At 46.7% G+C, this 15,474-nt stretch overlaps 1 protein-coding gene across 1 annotated transcript in view; it reads right to left on the reverse strand.

Moving 5' to 3' along the window:
• Nucleotides 1-7,998: 7,998 nt before the first annotated feature.
• Nucleotides 7,999-15,474, reverse strand: part of LOC109872459 (leucine-rich repeat transmembrane protein FLRT1-like) — a 37,159-nt gene continuing 29,683 nt past the window's right edge. The window contains exon 3 of the mRNA XM_031807524.1: nt 7,999-13,608. Within this exon, the coding sequence (XP_031663384.1) occupies nt 11,412-13,493 (2,082 nt within the window). The 5' untranslated portion in view covers nt 13,494-13,608 and the 3' untranslated portion in view covers nt 7,999-11,411. The remainder of the gene's footprint in view (nt 13,609-15,474) is intronic.

The raw sequence follows: 15,474 nt of genomic DNA on the forward strand, positions 1-15,474 counted from the left end.
ACCACCATAGTCCCAGTGCCCAACAACAAGGTAACCTGGCTAAATGACTATCGCCCCGTAGCACACATATCTGTAGCCATGAAGTGCTTTGAAAGGCTGGTCATGGCTCACATCAACACCATCATCCCAGAAACCCTAGACCCATTACAATTCACAATGAAGCCATCTCTATTGCACACCGCATTGCCCTTTCCCACCTGGACAAAAGGAACAACTACGTGAGAATGCTGTTCGTTGACTACAGCTCAACGTTCAACACAATAGTGCCCTCAAAGCTCATCACTAAGCTAAGGACCCTGGGACTAAACACCTCCCTCTGCAACTGGATCCTGGACTTCTTGACAGGCCGTCCCCAGGTGGTAAGGGTAGGTAGGCAACAACACATGCCACGCTGATCCTCAACACGGGGGCCCTTCAGCGGTGCATGCTTAGTCCCCTCCAGTACTCCCTGGTCACCCACGACTGCGTGGCCAAGCATGACTCCAACACCATCATTACGTTTGCAGACAACACAACGTTGGTAGGCTTGATCACAGACAACGATGAGACAGCCTATAGGGAGGAGGTCAGAGACCTGGCAGTGTGGTGCCTCTCCCTCAACGATCGTGGATTACAGGAAAAGGAGGGGCAAAGACACCCACATTCACATCGACGGGGCTGTAGTGGAACGGGTCGAGAGCTTCAAGTTCCTTTGTGTCCACATCACAAACAAACTATCATGTTCCAAACACACCAAGACCGTGGTGGTAACCTGCCTAAATGACTACCGACCCGTAGCTCTCACATCTGTAGCCACAAAGCGCTTTGAAAGGGTGGTCATGGCTCACAACACCATCATCACATAAACCCTAGACCCACTTCAATTTGCACACTCTCCCAACAGATCCACAGATGGCACAATCTCTATTGCACTCAAAACTGCCCTTTCCCACCTGGACAAAAGGAACATCAACACTGTCATTACGTTTTCCGACGACACAACGGTGGTCTGTCTGATCACCGACAACGATGAGACAGCTTATAGGGAGGAGGGCCGTGACCTGGCAGTGTGGTGGCAGGACAACAACCTCTCCCTCAACGTAATCAAGACACAGGAGATGATCGTGGAATACAGGAAAAGGAGGGCCGAGCACCCCCCCCCCCCCCATTCTCATCGACGGGGCTGTAGTAGAATTAGTAGAGCTTTAAGTTCCTTGGTGTCCACATCATCAACAAACTATTATGGTCCAGAAACACCAAAACAGTCGTGAAGAGGGCACAACCACGCCTATTCCCACTCAGGAGATCGAAAAGATTTGGCATAGGTCCTCAAATCCTCAAAGTTCTACAGCTGCACTATCGAGAGCATCCTGACCAGTTGCATCACCGCCTGGTATGGCAACTGCTCGGCCTCCGATCGCAAGTCACTACAGAGGGTAGTGCATACAGCCCAGTACATCACTGGGACCAAGCTTCCTGCCATCCAGGAACTACATACCAGGCGGTGTCAGAGGAAGGCTCTAAAAATTGCCAAAGACTCCAACCACCCTAGTCATAGACTGTCATCTTTGCTACCACACGGTAAGCGGTACCAGAGCACCAAGTTTAAGTCCAAAAGACTTCTTAACAGCTTCTACCCCCAAGCCATAAGACTGCTGAACAGCTAATCAAATGGCTCCCAGGACTATTTGCATTAACCCCCCCCCCCCTTACGCTCCTGCTACTCGCTGTTTATAATCTATGCATAGTCACTTTACCCCTACCTACATGTACATATTACCTCGACTAACCTGTACCCCCCCCCCCCGCACATTCACTCGGTACCGGTACCCCCTGTATATAGTCTAATTATTGTTGCTCTTTTATTTTTCTACCGTATTTAGTCATTTTTCTTAACTGCATTGTTGGTTAAGGGCTTGTAAGTCAGCATTTCACGGTGTTGTATTCGGCGCATGTGACAAATACAATTTGATTTAAAGAGTGCACGGCAACGCCTATTCCCCCTCGGACTGATTTGGCATGGGTCCTCAGATCCTCAAATAAGTTCTACTGCTGCACCATCGAGAGCATCCTGACTTGTTGCATCACTGCTTGGTATGGCAACTGCTCGGCATCCGACACCAAGGCACTACAAAAGGTTGTGCATAAGCTTCCTGCCATCCACAACCACCATACCAGGCGGTGTCAGAGTACGGCCCTAAAAATGTTCAAATTCTTCAGCCATAGACTATTCTTCCTGCTACCGCTTGACAAGCGGTACCGGCGCGCCAGGTCTATGTCCAAAAGGCTCCTTAACAGCTTCTACCCCCAAGCTGAACAGTTAATCAAATGGCTACCCTATTTGCATTGAACCCCTTTTTTTTACGCTGCTGCTACTAGCTGTTTATTACGTATGCAAAGTCATTTTACTCCTACCTACATGTACATATTACCTCGACTAACCTGTACCCACGCACATTGACTCGGTACTGCTACCCCTGTATATAGCCTCGTTATTGTTATTTTGAGTAACTTTTTTTTAAAGAGGCAATTATTTTCTTACTTTTTTAAAAACTCTGCGTTGTTGGCCAAGGGCTTGTAAAATAAGCATGTCACGGTAACATCTACACTTGTTGTATTTGGCTCATGTGACATTAATATTTGATTCCTTTCCTATTGATGTAACTAAATACATTCATTAATAACAATGAACATGAGAATATTGTGGTACCGATAAACTATTTTAGAATAGTGCTCTAAATATTCTAGTGTTATAAAACATTAAAGTTGTTAAATTTCATTAATTAATCTGAATGTTACCTTAATAGCATTATTACAAATCTATTAATATTATCATACTATCTTCAATATTTCTGATGGGTGGACAGTATATCCTATTTACACTAGATATGAAATCCACAGTGACATGGAACTCAGTGTATTCAACTTGAACTCAAAGGGGTAAGGATTTTGTATTTTTGGTGTCACATAGACATAATAGGTAAACAAGTAGCCTATATCAATATTTAATGTAACATGCTGACCACACTGCTTGGGTCGAGTGCATGATCTTTGCAAATTAATTGTGCACATAAATGTTATTCAATCATTGCACCCACACTTCTCGCGCATAAACGAGCGTCTGCATAGACATAAATGTTTAATGCTTTTCGACCTGTACCCATATTCATATAGTTGGGTCAGTTGGCTTTGATATTTCAACCTGGGTGTTCTGATCGCTTCTGGTGTGGGTGGACAAAATCAACATGGGCACGGTTGCGCACGCACCCGAGGGGTCTGGCCAGCTTTGTAAGGGTTTTATTAAGGTGCTCTTCTCGTTACTAAACTTAACCCTGTAATGGTCATATCCTGATTCCTCTTCCATATGATTGTGATTACCCTTATAGGAGACCACTGCAGCACCAGCGCTGCCTGTTTGAGCTGCTGTCACGTTTTATCAAGGTGGGTGGAATCAGGCGCAGAGAGCAGGTTTCAGTGATTTGAACAGTTTATTCTCCGTGCACAAAAACACGGTCAACCCAACACACAGGGTGAATAATCCAACACAGGATAAAAATAGACCGGAGAATAAAACACAAGTGGTACACCTACTGACACGAATACAAAAACAATCCCGCACAAAACAAAGGCGGGACAACCTACTACATATAAGGACGTTAATTAAACTAAAATACACACAGGTGAAACTAATAAGACAAAACCAACAGACAAACGAAAAAGGGATCGGTAGTGGCTAGTAGGACGGTGACAACGACCGCCGAGCACCGCCCGAATAGGCAAGGAGAGCCAACTTCGGCGGAAGTCGTGACAGCTGCAGCATTTCTCATACTGCTTACTGGCAACACAAGCCTTTAATTTCACCTGAGCCAATCAATACTATAGGCAGTGGCTCCTTACGTGCAACCTATTCTGCTTGAATCAGACTCATTTCCAGGAGTTTTGGGACAACATGCTGATGAGCACATTTTAAAATAATGTTGCTATGTCTTATTTCACTAAATGTTTTGAATGTGTATGTTTTGGGAGGTTATCATCTGATCATAATACCTTCATTTATATGCTTGCTATCAAAGTTCAGTGGAGCAACATGGCTGATTTTATACAGCACCTGTTGCTGGGCTGCAACCTTGACTCGGGCCTAGACGATACACTTTAATTAGTATGATATGTTACATTTTGTATGGTATTTGTGGATGCCCATCATCCATTTTTGTATGATATGTTATGAATTATAATTCGTATGATATGTTCTTATTTAAAAAATTGCAATCATACAATGTTCTATGAATTTGCTAAACATATGATGTGTTATGAATTCCAATGTGTTGTTGTTAATGTAGAGCTAGGTGGCTAACATTAGATAGCATGATAGCTAGCCTTACCCCTAACCCTAAGTTGCAAAGTATCTAAAAAGTAGTAAGTAGTTGCTAATTAGCTATAATGCTAAAAAATTGTGCATGGTGAGATTCCAACACGCAACCTTTGGGTTGCTAGACGTTTGTGTTATACACCCACCTATCCACCCCAACCAACCGAAGTAACCTTATGTCTTATGTAACTACACCAAACGTAACATCATACTAATTTAAGTGTCTCAGATTTCCATTTACTATGGTATGTCTAGTCTGAGACCAGGCTGGTCCTGATCAAGGATCTTTGATCCTTTGCAATGCCTTGCTGCTGAGTTGCAGTTACCCCTGTATGTCAGCAGATGGCAGCAAGAGCTCAGCATACACACTGCCTTGCTGAATTAATTAATGAGGGCCAAAAGAGGTGTGTGTGTGTGCGAAGTTGGGGCGAGGGGGACATAAACCATGAACGAGGCTGTCTAATGCTGCTATACGTCAGTCTAAATGATCCCATCCTAAATGTATTGTTGTGTCATTCCAAGCACTTTCAAAAACCCACTGAATAGCTTGTCTGAAAAAAATAAATGACAATGGCAATAACAGAACTGCAGAGATGAAGAATACAGACAGGGTATTGGGTTTGGCTCTGCATGAGATGAACATTGTAAAAAAAAAAAAAAAAAAAATGGACCTGTCCATGACTCACTGCATATTCATCAAAATGTCATATGTCCCATCACTCCGATGCCCCAAATACTGCTGAATCAACATTTCAGAACTGCACTTGCAGGGAGGTAACGTTTAGTTTCAAAATGTTTTCCCATAAACCTTATTCAGTCACCTTTTGAATCACAATATTTGTATGCGATAGTCGATGAATTTGTAGAGCATACTGTACGCGTGTGAGTGTCAGCATAAAAGTGTGTCTATATATAATATATATTCCTGTATGTGTTCGCACGTGCGCATATTGATGTGCGTGTGTTTGTGAGTGATGGAGAGTGAGGGAGAGTCTTTCACAGCTCACTGCACAGCTAGATTGCCTGCAGAAGAGGTGACAGCAATGAGAGAAAAATGAGAGGCAGAGCCAGAAGAGAAGAGGGCAACACCCTAAGAAGGGGTAAGTATGGGAGGAAAGATATGTGATATGTATACCTCGTTTTAGACAGAGACATAGTATGTGTTAGAAAAACACAACAGCAATTGTGAAAATACATGGCATTTGATGTGGTGCTATCTAATGACATGAAGCAAACGCATGAATCACTGAGAGAGGAGGACGGACGGTGAATCGAGGATTCTGAAAGAGTGGCGCTTTCAGGGTAGGGGGAGGGACTCTAAAGACTAATGGCAAAGGGGTAGAGGGGAGGTCAGCCTGAGAGCTGGGGAGAGGAACAACAACATGGTAGGTTGTGGGTAGGGGACAGGGGTGGGGGCGGGGGCGGAGAGTCAGTTTGTGCGGCGGAGGCATCGATTGATTTATTCCGGTTGTATCGATCAACCGACAGCCCTGTCCCGTGAAGGAAAGCATGAGGATTAAGGCACTGGCTTGTGTAATGAATGAGGTTCCTGGAGTGGGGAGAGAGGGACTGGCACTAAATCAGTGTGGTGTTGAGCATCCACATGGGCCCAAGACACATGAATGAGGTACAACAAGGTGTGTGTGTGTGTGTGTGCTTAGGCAGTAGCAATGAGCTGTCTAAATCAGTGTGCAGTCAGAGCAGGCAACAACAGTTGCTTCCCAATGAGTCAGTCCCCATGCAGAGACTGCCTGCTTGTGCCGGGTGGCCTTAACCCACAATAGAGACAAACACAGAGCTGTTTGCATGCTTATTATGACAATCACATTTGATGTGGTTGAGAACTTGTGCCTGCGCTTCATTTCTCCTAACTGGACTTCTTTACACCTAATTGGCTGCATTGTATCTAAGAATTAAACATAATTATATATCTTAATTCAATCCACAATGACTATCGTAATATGATTTGGAAAGTAATTAGTCGGTGGGTTCCGTTACTTTTCCAGGGCTATGGCTCGAAGTCGAGTCCATTGGGCTTTGAGCAGAATTAAATTGGATTGACTGATTGATTTATGTATGTCAAATGAAGGACACACAGACAGAGAAGTTCCACGCAGAGCAAGAGAGGGAAAGAGGAGGGGAATCACGGATGGATGGACGGATGAAGCAGAGGCAGTGGATTAGGGTGGTGGGGTATAGAAAGAGACAGAGACAAATGGAGTGTGAGAGACATGGGGGAAAGAAACTCCGACTCATGCCTGCTGACCTCACCTCTACTCTCAGATAATCAATACAGGGGGGATTGGTGGGGGTGGGGGGCTGTTTGTGTCACTCCCAATAAAGATCGTGAATACAGTGACATTGTGCTCGCCCGTCTCACCCCCCACCCCTCCAACCTTGTGACATGTTTCTATTTAACATGGTATCCTGGTAATCCTATGAAAGACAAGAGGCCTGGAGCACTTAGTCTGTCCTGTAGAGGATGGGGGGATGGGGGACAAATGATTGTTTCCCCGGGCCAACACGTCTGTTTCCTTCCTTTCCAGTCAAGTGTGTTCATCAAAATGGACTAAATCCACAGGAATGCATACAGTATATGCCTGTGTACATCTCTGCCTGAGATGATAAAATACAAAATGGTTACTTCCTCCTTCGGACAGCTAAGCACAGAACCGAGAGGAAAGAGGCATTTAGTTCCTTGGAAGGTGCCTACTGTTCTTAGCAGCTTGTCCCAGCAGACTAATTCAACTGTTCTGCCTGCGGCTATGGAATCCTGACCTGTTCACCGGACGTGCTACCTGTCCCAGACCTGCTGTTTTCAACTCTCTAGAGACAGCAGGAGTGGTAGGGATACTCTTAATGATCGGCTATGAAAAGCCAACTGACATTTACTCCTGAGGTGCTGACTTGCTGCACCTTCAACTACTGTGATTATTATTATTTGACCATGCTGGTCATTTATGAACATTTGAACATCTTGGCCATGTTCTGTTATAATCTCCACCCGGCAGAGCCAGAAGAGGACTGGCCACCCCTCATAGCCTGGTTCCTCTCTAGGTTTTGGCCTTTCTAGGGAGTTTTTCCTAGCCACCATGCTTCTATACCTGCATTGCTTGCTGTTTGGGGTTTTAGGCTGGGTTTCTGTACAGCACTTTGAGATATCAGCTGATGTATGAAGGGCTATATAATTACATTTGATTTGATTCCCTTGTTTGTCACGTTCTTATAGTCAGCAGAATTGCTGTGATAATGTCCCTTCAGTATTAGGGAGTCCAGTAGCATGAGACGTAGTTTAAAAATGCTCATAAACAGGCCAGGGAGAACAGGTTAACGTCTGTTATAGGAGCTGCGTGTGTTTGAACAGAGGAAATCAAGAACAGAGGACAATGAGTAATGGTAATCATTGTGGGTCTATCAGCTGTGTGTATGTGTGTGTGTGTGTGTGTGTGTGTGTGTGTGTGTGTGTGTGTGTGTGTGTGTGTATTTGCCTGTGGGATATGAGGGGGCAGAAGCAGTGGAAATCAAAACATCTATACCACAGCTAACAGAGCTGCTTGGCTTCTGTTGAGAACAACTGTGTTAGGTAGACAACTTTAATGAGGAACACACACACACACACGCACAAACAAAAACCGGGCTCTGGACTCCACAAGGCTTTGCACGTCTCCTTTATTCACATAGAAAAGAGACATCTTTATACAAAATAGTTAATTGTTCCTCAGTATAACACAGAGTCCAACAAAGGAGGATGTTTTCAAAAGCAGCAACCTACAAAAAGTACACAGGGAAAATATGGAAGGGCAGACCAAAAGAAAAGAACAGAACGCACACTACTGATAACAGTCAAATAATTCCTTGCTCGGATTCTTAAACCATCAAACCACGGACCCTTGTGTTTGTTGGCGCCTGAAACCTGGATCCACTCAGCATACCAAAGGCTATCCACCTCCTGTGTGGGTTGAGTGATGGGCACTCCACGAAGGGAAGGGGCATGAAGAGGGCGCGCTGAATGTGGATTTAAATGTGCAATAAAAGGATGATAATGATGATTATGATGAGAGCACCATTTCACCCGGAAAGCTTAAAAAAAGTGTGCTGGGTGACGACTCCCAAGCTGACCCCGTTTGCGCTCTCTGTTATTGTGCGGTTCGCATCGGTCTGAGCACAGACAGCAGAAGTATATTCTCTTGACAGAAACACTGACTCTGCAAACAAGGTGAGGAGACGTCTGTGTTAATGGGCTGCAGGTGGAACAACTGCTCCTCTGATTCTTCAGGAGCCACACGATCTGACACACACACACACATACAGTACACACACACACGCATACAGTGTACACACACACACACACACACACACACACCAACTGCTGGTCCAGTCAGCAGGAGCAGTAAAATATGCAGATGGTCAAAATAACTAAACAAAATTACCGCAAGTGCTGCCTGCTCTTACGGCGACGCACACAATCTGCATACCTACTAAGGGTCTGTGTAGCTCAGGTGGTAGAGCATGGTGCTTGCAACACCATGGTTGTGGGTTTGATTCCCACAGGGGACCAATATGAAAATGTATAAAAGTGTCGGCTAAAATGGAAATGGTACTTTCTCTCTCTCTCTCTCTCAATTTTGCCCAAACATACACATCTAGGCATGCAAGCTCAACTAGGAACAATAATTGCACACCAAAGAAATGCAATGTGTTTTATAGGAGAGTGGTGGAGTAATAGAGGCGACGGGGAATGAACAGTGAAATATGCCTGGTTTCTGTATGTAAGCTGTGATATGATTCTTCCCCTCACTCATAACCCAATGTGTGGCTACTTTCAGATCAGGAAAACAATATTTGAACAGTTCTTTGTACTCTTGCATGAGGTGAAATGGTGACATTGTTGCTATAATGTGATCGATTTATACTTTAATTGTGACCCCTCTGTAAGAATGGATCTCTAAGCAGGTGTGCACTTAACAGGGACATTTTACACTTTTTTTAAAAGGCTCAGTATTTTAGTTTTTCCTGTATAGACAGGTGTGGATGATATCTCAAAGTGGAACTGAGTGATTGTCATGTTAACAGCATAAAATGAATAACATTAAATTTCTCTAATTACTATCAACATTTTCCAAAATATAAACCTGCCACCAACAGTGTTGGTTGTTCCAGTTTCACATTTTGTATTTAAAATAAAATGAACACTCCTCAGACATATTGTCTGACAGTCGGCCTACTATGAAATCCTATCAGACAGAACAGCCAAGGAAGCACGATTCGTTTCCACCTTGGAAACCGTAAAGTGATTAACAAGCAATGGAAAATATTTCAGCAATGTGGAGTAGCAGGCTATGACAAATAGGTTTATGCACGGATGAACTCCGTCGTTCCAGAGGCATCATTTCTGTGCCGTCTTCTGAATCTGTCTCTCGCCTTTCCTCTGTGTCTCTCAAGGTCTATTTCTCTGCCCTCCTCCCTCCCTGTTACGTTGCTGTAAGTGCTGATTCATTTACATTTGTAGTGCTACTTGGAAGGAGAAGTGGACTGAGTTGAGGACTATCACTAGTGCCTACACAAAGTAAAATAGAACTCACCCCACTGTTCGTCTCACCCCCACCTCAGATCCTCCACCTCCCTCACCCCCTCCCACAGGTGCAGGTCCACAGTGTTACGGTTTTGATCATCTACCTGATATATCTCGCTGTTTACACACTCATTTTCCCGATTCCCGTTTACATGAATGCTGTGTCTGTCCACAGGATGCTCCACAGAAGTCCTCTGTCCTGTTGGGAATCGGGCCCACTGGGGAACAACACAGAATGCCATCTAGTGAGGGAGGCTCCCCTTCTCACCCGAATACCACCACCTTCTAAGGTAACTGGATAAGTACACAGGCACAAGAGGGAGAATGGAGGTTGGACTCTTATGTCTGAAAGGAGTGATTTGTCAGTCTTGGGGGGGGCTCTTATTAACCAACTTCTGCATTGTAATCGGACAATGTCTCTTTTGCTGCAGATAATTTCATTAAAAAGGAGTACATAAACATTCAAGCTGGTGCAGTCAAGAACATTTTAACCATCAGTTGGACCTCAAGAGTTGTTTTGTATCTTCTTCTTGTTCCAAAAAAGAAAGAAGGAGTTACTTCCCAATCACAAAAGTCCAGGTCCAGTGTGAGTCCCCCCCCAAAACAAAAAAATCCCAAAAAACAAAACCAATAAATAAGGGTAGCAGTGAGGGACTGATCAAAGAAACACGCAGGGAACAATGACTTCTCCAAACACAGTCCAGTGGATGTCTATCTAAGTAAAGTGTCTACAAGCCTGGGCTGCAATTGAATTCAATGCATTGTTCCGTTAACTTGCGAAAGTCATCCAAGGATATCATCAAGGACCCTCACCCCTGACAAGACCCTCACCCGGTGGAACCACTGGACCAGGCCACAACTAGTCTGCTTTAAGACAAGTGGTTATGTGGGCTGTTTGAAAGAGAACTATTCACAGCTTTTACAGAGCCCTGTCTTCAGGTAACTGATAGGACACACTGGGTGCCACAGGATAGTTGAGGCATTTTAAACGGACGAGACAAGAGGGCAAAATATGGCCAGTGGGCAAGTGATGCGTATCTAAGAAGTTTGTCTCTCTGACCCTTTTCAGGACTTTTGAACCTTCCATCTTGGTGTGGCTTGCCAAACGTAAGACCTGGAATGGAACTGAACTGTAAGTGACAATATCCTGCAGTCTCAACACAGAGGGCACATTCTTTTCACTTGTGTCACTGAGAGAGGGAGCAGTGAAGGAAAACATCCACTGATCATTACTAAGTGTGTGAAGAAGCAGTCCGTGTGAACACCTGGAATGGGCCGTTCGTTCGCTCCTGCTGCTTGTGTACCAGCTAGCTGTTTCCTGCAGGCCCGCCAGCCAATTATTCAAATGGTGTCAGTGCAGTGAACCGCTGGCTTAGTTGGAATGGGAGACTAGAAGAGGAAGGCACGAAGTGGCTCTTCAGAAGAACCCATGCGGACAAAATACAGTATCCATACAGTACATCTAGAACAGTGTGGAACGGGCCAGGTCGATCACGTGTAACAGTAGTCTATATCTGGGATCCCTCTTTCTCTATAGCCACGGTTGGTGCCATACCCTGCATTGGACACTTGGTGGGCACCTTTGTAGAGGCCGGTGCCATTGGAGGGGAATATAGTGTGGATTATGTAATCCTCCCGGAGGGGCTTGGGCGGCTGGTGGGTAACCATGGGCGTCATCTGGAACCCTGGGCCTCGGATCTCCAGGATGGTGGTGTCCTTCTTTGTGCCTGACTCAATGTAGTCATCGTAGTGCTTGCTCTTCCTGGAGCTGCCACGGCTGTATTGATCACGAGAAGACAGGCGTCCGGCCCGTTGCCCGTACCAGCAGAAGATGGCGAATATGAGGGCCAGAGAAACGATGACAGTAGCTCCTCCAATGATCCCAGCCAGAGGCAGAGTAGCCATGTGTTCCGGGTCCTGGTTGTCCTCCTGGCCCACATCTGGCTGACCGGGGTCTGACGTCTCAGCTTTAGCGCACACTGGAGCTTCATCTGAGTCAGTGTCTCCGCCTGCCATGGCTCCTTTACCCCCGGAGCTGGCCGCCAGGGGCACCATGCAGATGATGTAGCTGGAGCGGGGTTGCAGGGAGGTGAGCAGGTACTCTCTGCGGTCTCCTCTCACCAGGGTCTCTGTGATGGAGCCCATGGCAGCGCTGGTGCCCAGCCGCAGCCAGCTGAGTCTGAAGGAGGAGGTGGGCTGGGCAACGCTCCAGGTGACACGAATGCTGTCGTGGGCCAGGGGCTTGACATTCAGGGCCAGGCTCTTACCCACTCCACTGCTACCCAGGGTGTAGTCTAGACCAGAGTCTGGTAGCCCCAGGCCAGGCCGCTTGGAGCGCAGGGTGAAGAGGGAGCCCTGTGGAGGGGAAAGGGTGGTGGAGCTAGCGGCAACTCCTCCTACTCCACCCACTCTGTCTCTGGTCCCACTGCCTGTGGCTCCAGCCCCGGCCCCGGCAGGCACTACCCCTGTGACTTCACACTCCTCCATCTGGCTGGTCAGGTCCTTGAGGGTCATGTCTCTAACCTTTTCGGGCGCCTGGCAGGTGAGGCCCCTCACCGTGATGGAGTTACCCCTAGCGTGCAGCCAGTCATGTAGCCAGCGCAGGTTACAGCCACAGTGCCAGGGATTCCCCCGCGCCAGCAGTTGTCCCAGGCTGTCCAGGTCTTTGAACAGGCCCCGAGGCAGGGTGGTCAGGTTGTTGCCAGACAGGTCTAGTCTTTGGAGCCTTCTCATGCCGTCCAAGGAGCCACGGGGCATGTGGATCAGAGCATTGTCCTGCAGGGAGAGACGTTGCAAGTGGGCGCTGGGCAGGTTGAGTGGCGGTGTCAGGAGGGAGTTACGCACCAGCGAAAGCTCCGTCAGGTTGGAGAGGCGGGAGAAGGTGTCGTCTGCGATGCGCTGATTGGCCAGGAGGTTTCCGTCCAGGACGAGGCGTCGCAGGGAGGAGAGGCCGCGGAAGGCATGGGTGGGGATGGTGGAGATGCGGTTGTCGTCCAGCCTCAGCTCCTCCAGAGAGGCCGGGAGCCCAGAGGGGATGCTGGACAGGTGGTTGCGAGACAGGAAGAGCAGACGCAGCCGCGGGTTGTCAACGAAGGCCTTGTCTTCGATGCTGACGGTGGAGACAGAGTTGTCGTCCAGGTGCAGCTTCTCCAGTAGAGGCATGCGGGCCAAGGTGGCGCGGGGAAGCGTACGGATGTTGTTGTCCTGCAGGTGCAGCTCCCGGAGGGAAGGGGGCAGGTGCATGGGGAAGTCATCCAGCTCGTTATCGTACAGGTAGACCACTCGGACGGTTAGGTGTCGCTCCAGGGAGGTGGGAAGCCCGGCGTTGTCTATGTGGTTGTTCTGAAGGTAGAGCACAGTGGCAGAGGGGGGCAGAGGGGGGATAGAGCTCAGGCCACGGTCGTTGCAGTAGATGAAGTCCTCATCACATCGGCACACTGAGGGGCACACCAAGTCTTCCTCCTCCTCGTACCCTGTGGCTGCAGCAAACTCCAGCAGCTCGGCCAACAGAGTCAGGCAGAGCATCAGCAGGAACAGCCAATCACGCAGCTCGGCCACTCCCTCCGGCGCCATGGTGCCGATGATCGACTTCCCTTCCTCTCGGGCTCAACTTCCCTTCCTCTCGGTCTCAACGTCTTAGCTCCTTGAATCCTAATGATGAGCTCAAATCAGGCCAGCTCCTTCAGCCCTGGAAAGAATGAAAAGGAGACAGGTTTTAGTTAACAATCCGCTCAAGTGACCAGATTACTAAGAAGGTTTCATTGAAATTCCAAAATCACTTCAAATTGCCAGGATATAACAAGCTTGACAATGTACCCTTATTTAATTCTGCCTAAACCATATCCAACAAATGATTCATGGTCACATGGAAATTGAACTGCTACAGTATTATAATCCCTTTTAATATCTCGACTTCAATCCCCTTGTCATGGTGAAGTGGCAGTATTGTAATCTGATTCCAGCAGGAGTTGGAGAGTATTTTTCTTTCAGTAAAAGAAACAATGAAATATATAAAATATATCAAATCATTTTGAGAAATTGAGTCAGACAGTAAAGGGAAATTACAACACAATCCATACAGTTTTGTGATCTGTCTAACTGAAAGAACCGGGCCTGGTTAAATCCAATAACTAGGGCCTGTTATTGCTGGTCTGACCACATGTTCAGGGACATCTCCTGGCCCTATAATATACACACTAGTGTATTTGTTTGAATTCTTCCAGAGCGCACTGGCCAAGCAGATTGTGTAAACAGAACATCCCACAATTTGTACAAGAACTATTGTGTGTGTGTGTAAGCATGAGTGTACAGTATGTGTTTGTGTGTGTGTAAGCATGAGTGTACAGTATGTGTTTGTGTGTGTAAGCATGAGTGTACAGTATGTGTTTGTGTGTGTGTAAGCATGAGTGTACAGTATGTGTTTGTGTGTGTGTAAGCATGAGTGTACAGTATGTGTTTGTGTGTGTAAGCATGAGTGTACAGTATGTGTTTGTGTGTGTGTAAGCATGAGTGTACAGTATGTGTTTGTGTAAGCATGAGTGTACAGTATGTGTTTGTGTGTGTGTAAGCATGAGTGTACAGTATGTGTTTGTGGCAGTGTAGAGCGAGTCGCTGTGTGTATTTTTGAGTCTGAGCAGCTGTGCAAATAAGAGTGTATTTGGGTCAGTCCCTTTAAAGGCAAGATTGATTGATGTGGCAGAGAGAGTGGGAGGGATTAGGGGAACATATTGAGTTGTGATTGGGTGGATTAAGCAGGCGTCAGAAAGAATGGCACATAGATAAACTATCTTAAGCACTTCCTACAGTTACATTAGCTTGTTCATTCTATAGTTACTCATTTGGCTTATGCTTTCAGGGCTGGTCCAATCCACAGAAAATTACCTAATTTACAGCTACGGTGCAGATGCATTAAGGTTGTGAGAGACTGTGTGTGTCTGTGTATAATTGTAGGGGTACACGCTGTGTGGCAGTGTACAGTCACAGATGTCTATAGACGTGTGTGAGCATGAGCCAAGCTGTACACGACACGTACTGCATGTGTCCCCACACGTTGCTGCAGTCAAAGTTACAGTCATCTGTATTCGGGAGACATCAGGCAATGTGGGGCTGCGTGAAGGGAATGGGGAGGGTGTTTGTGTGGAAATGGGCTGGCCAGACAGGCAGTCGCCTAAGGCAGGGTACAGTACACAAAACAGCCCTACATTTTCCAATACTGGAACTGGAGCAAGATGGAGAGGACAGCCGGATCAATTTACATAGAGAGAACGAGAGAGACAGAGAGGAGAGAGAGAGAGAGGGAACGAGAGAGACAGAGAGGAGAGAGAGAGAGAGAGAGAGGGAACGAGAGAGACAGAGAGAGAGAGAGACAGAGAGGAGGGAGAGAGAGACAGAGAGGAGGGAGAGAGAGACAGAGAGAGAGACAGAGAGAGACAGAGAGGAGGGAGAGAGAGAGAGAGAACGAGAGAGAGAGAGGGAGAGAGAGAGACAGAGAGGAGGGAGAGAGAGACAGAGGGAGAGAGAGACAGAGAGAGACAGAGGGAGAGGGAGAGAGAGA

Source organism: Oncorhynchus kisutch, linkage group LG28 (assembly GCF_002021735.2).
Source record: "Oncorhynchus kisutch isolate 150728-3 linkage group LG28, Okis_V2, whole genome shotgun sequence".
Taxonomy (NCBI): Eukaryota; Metazoa; Chordata; class Actinopteri; order Salmoniformes; family Salmonidae; genus Oncorhynchus; species Oncorhynchus kisutch.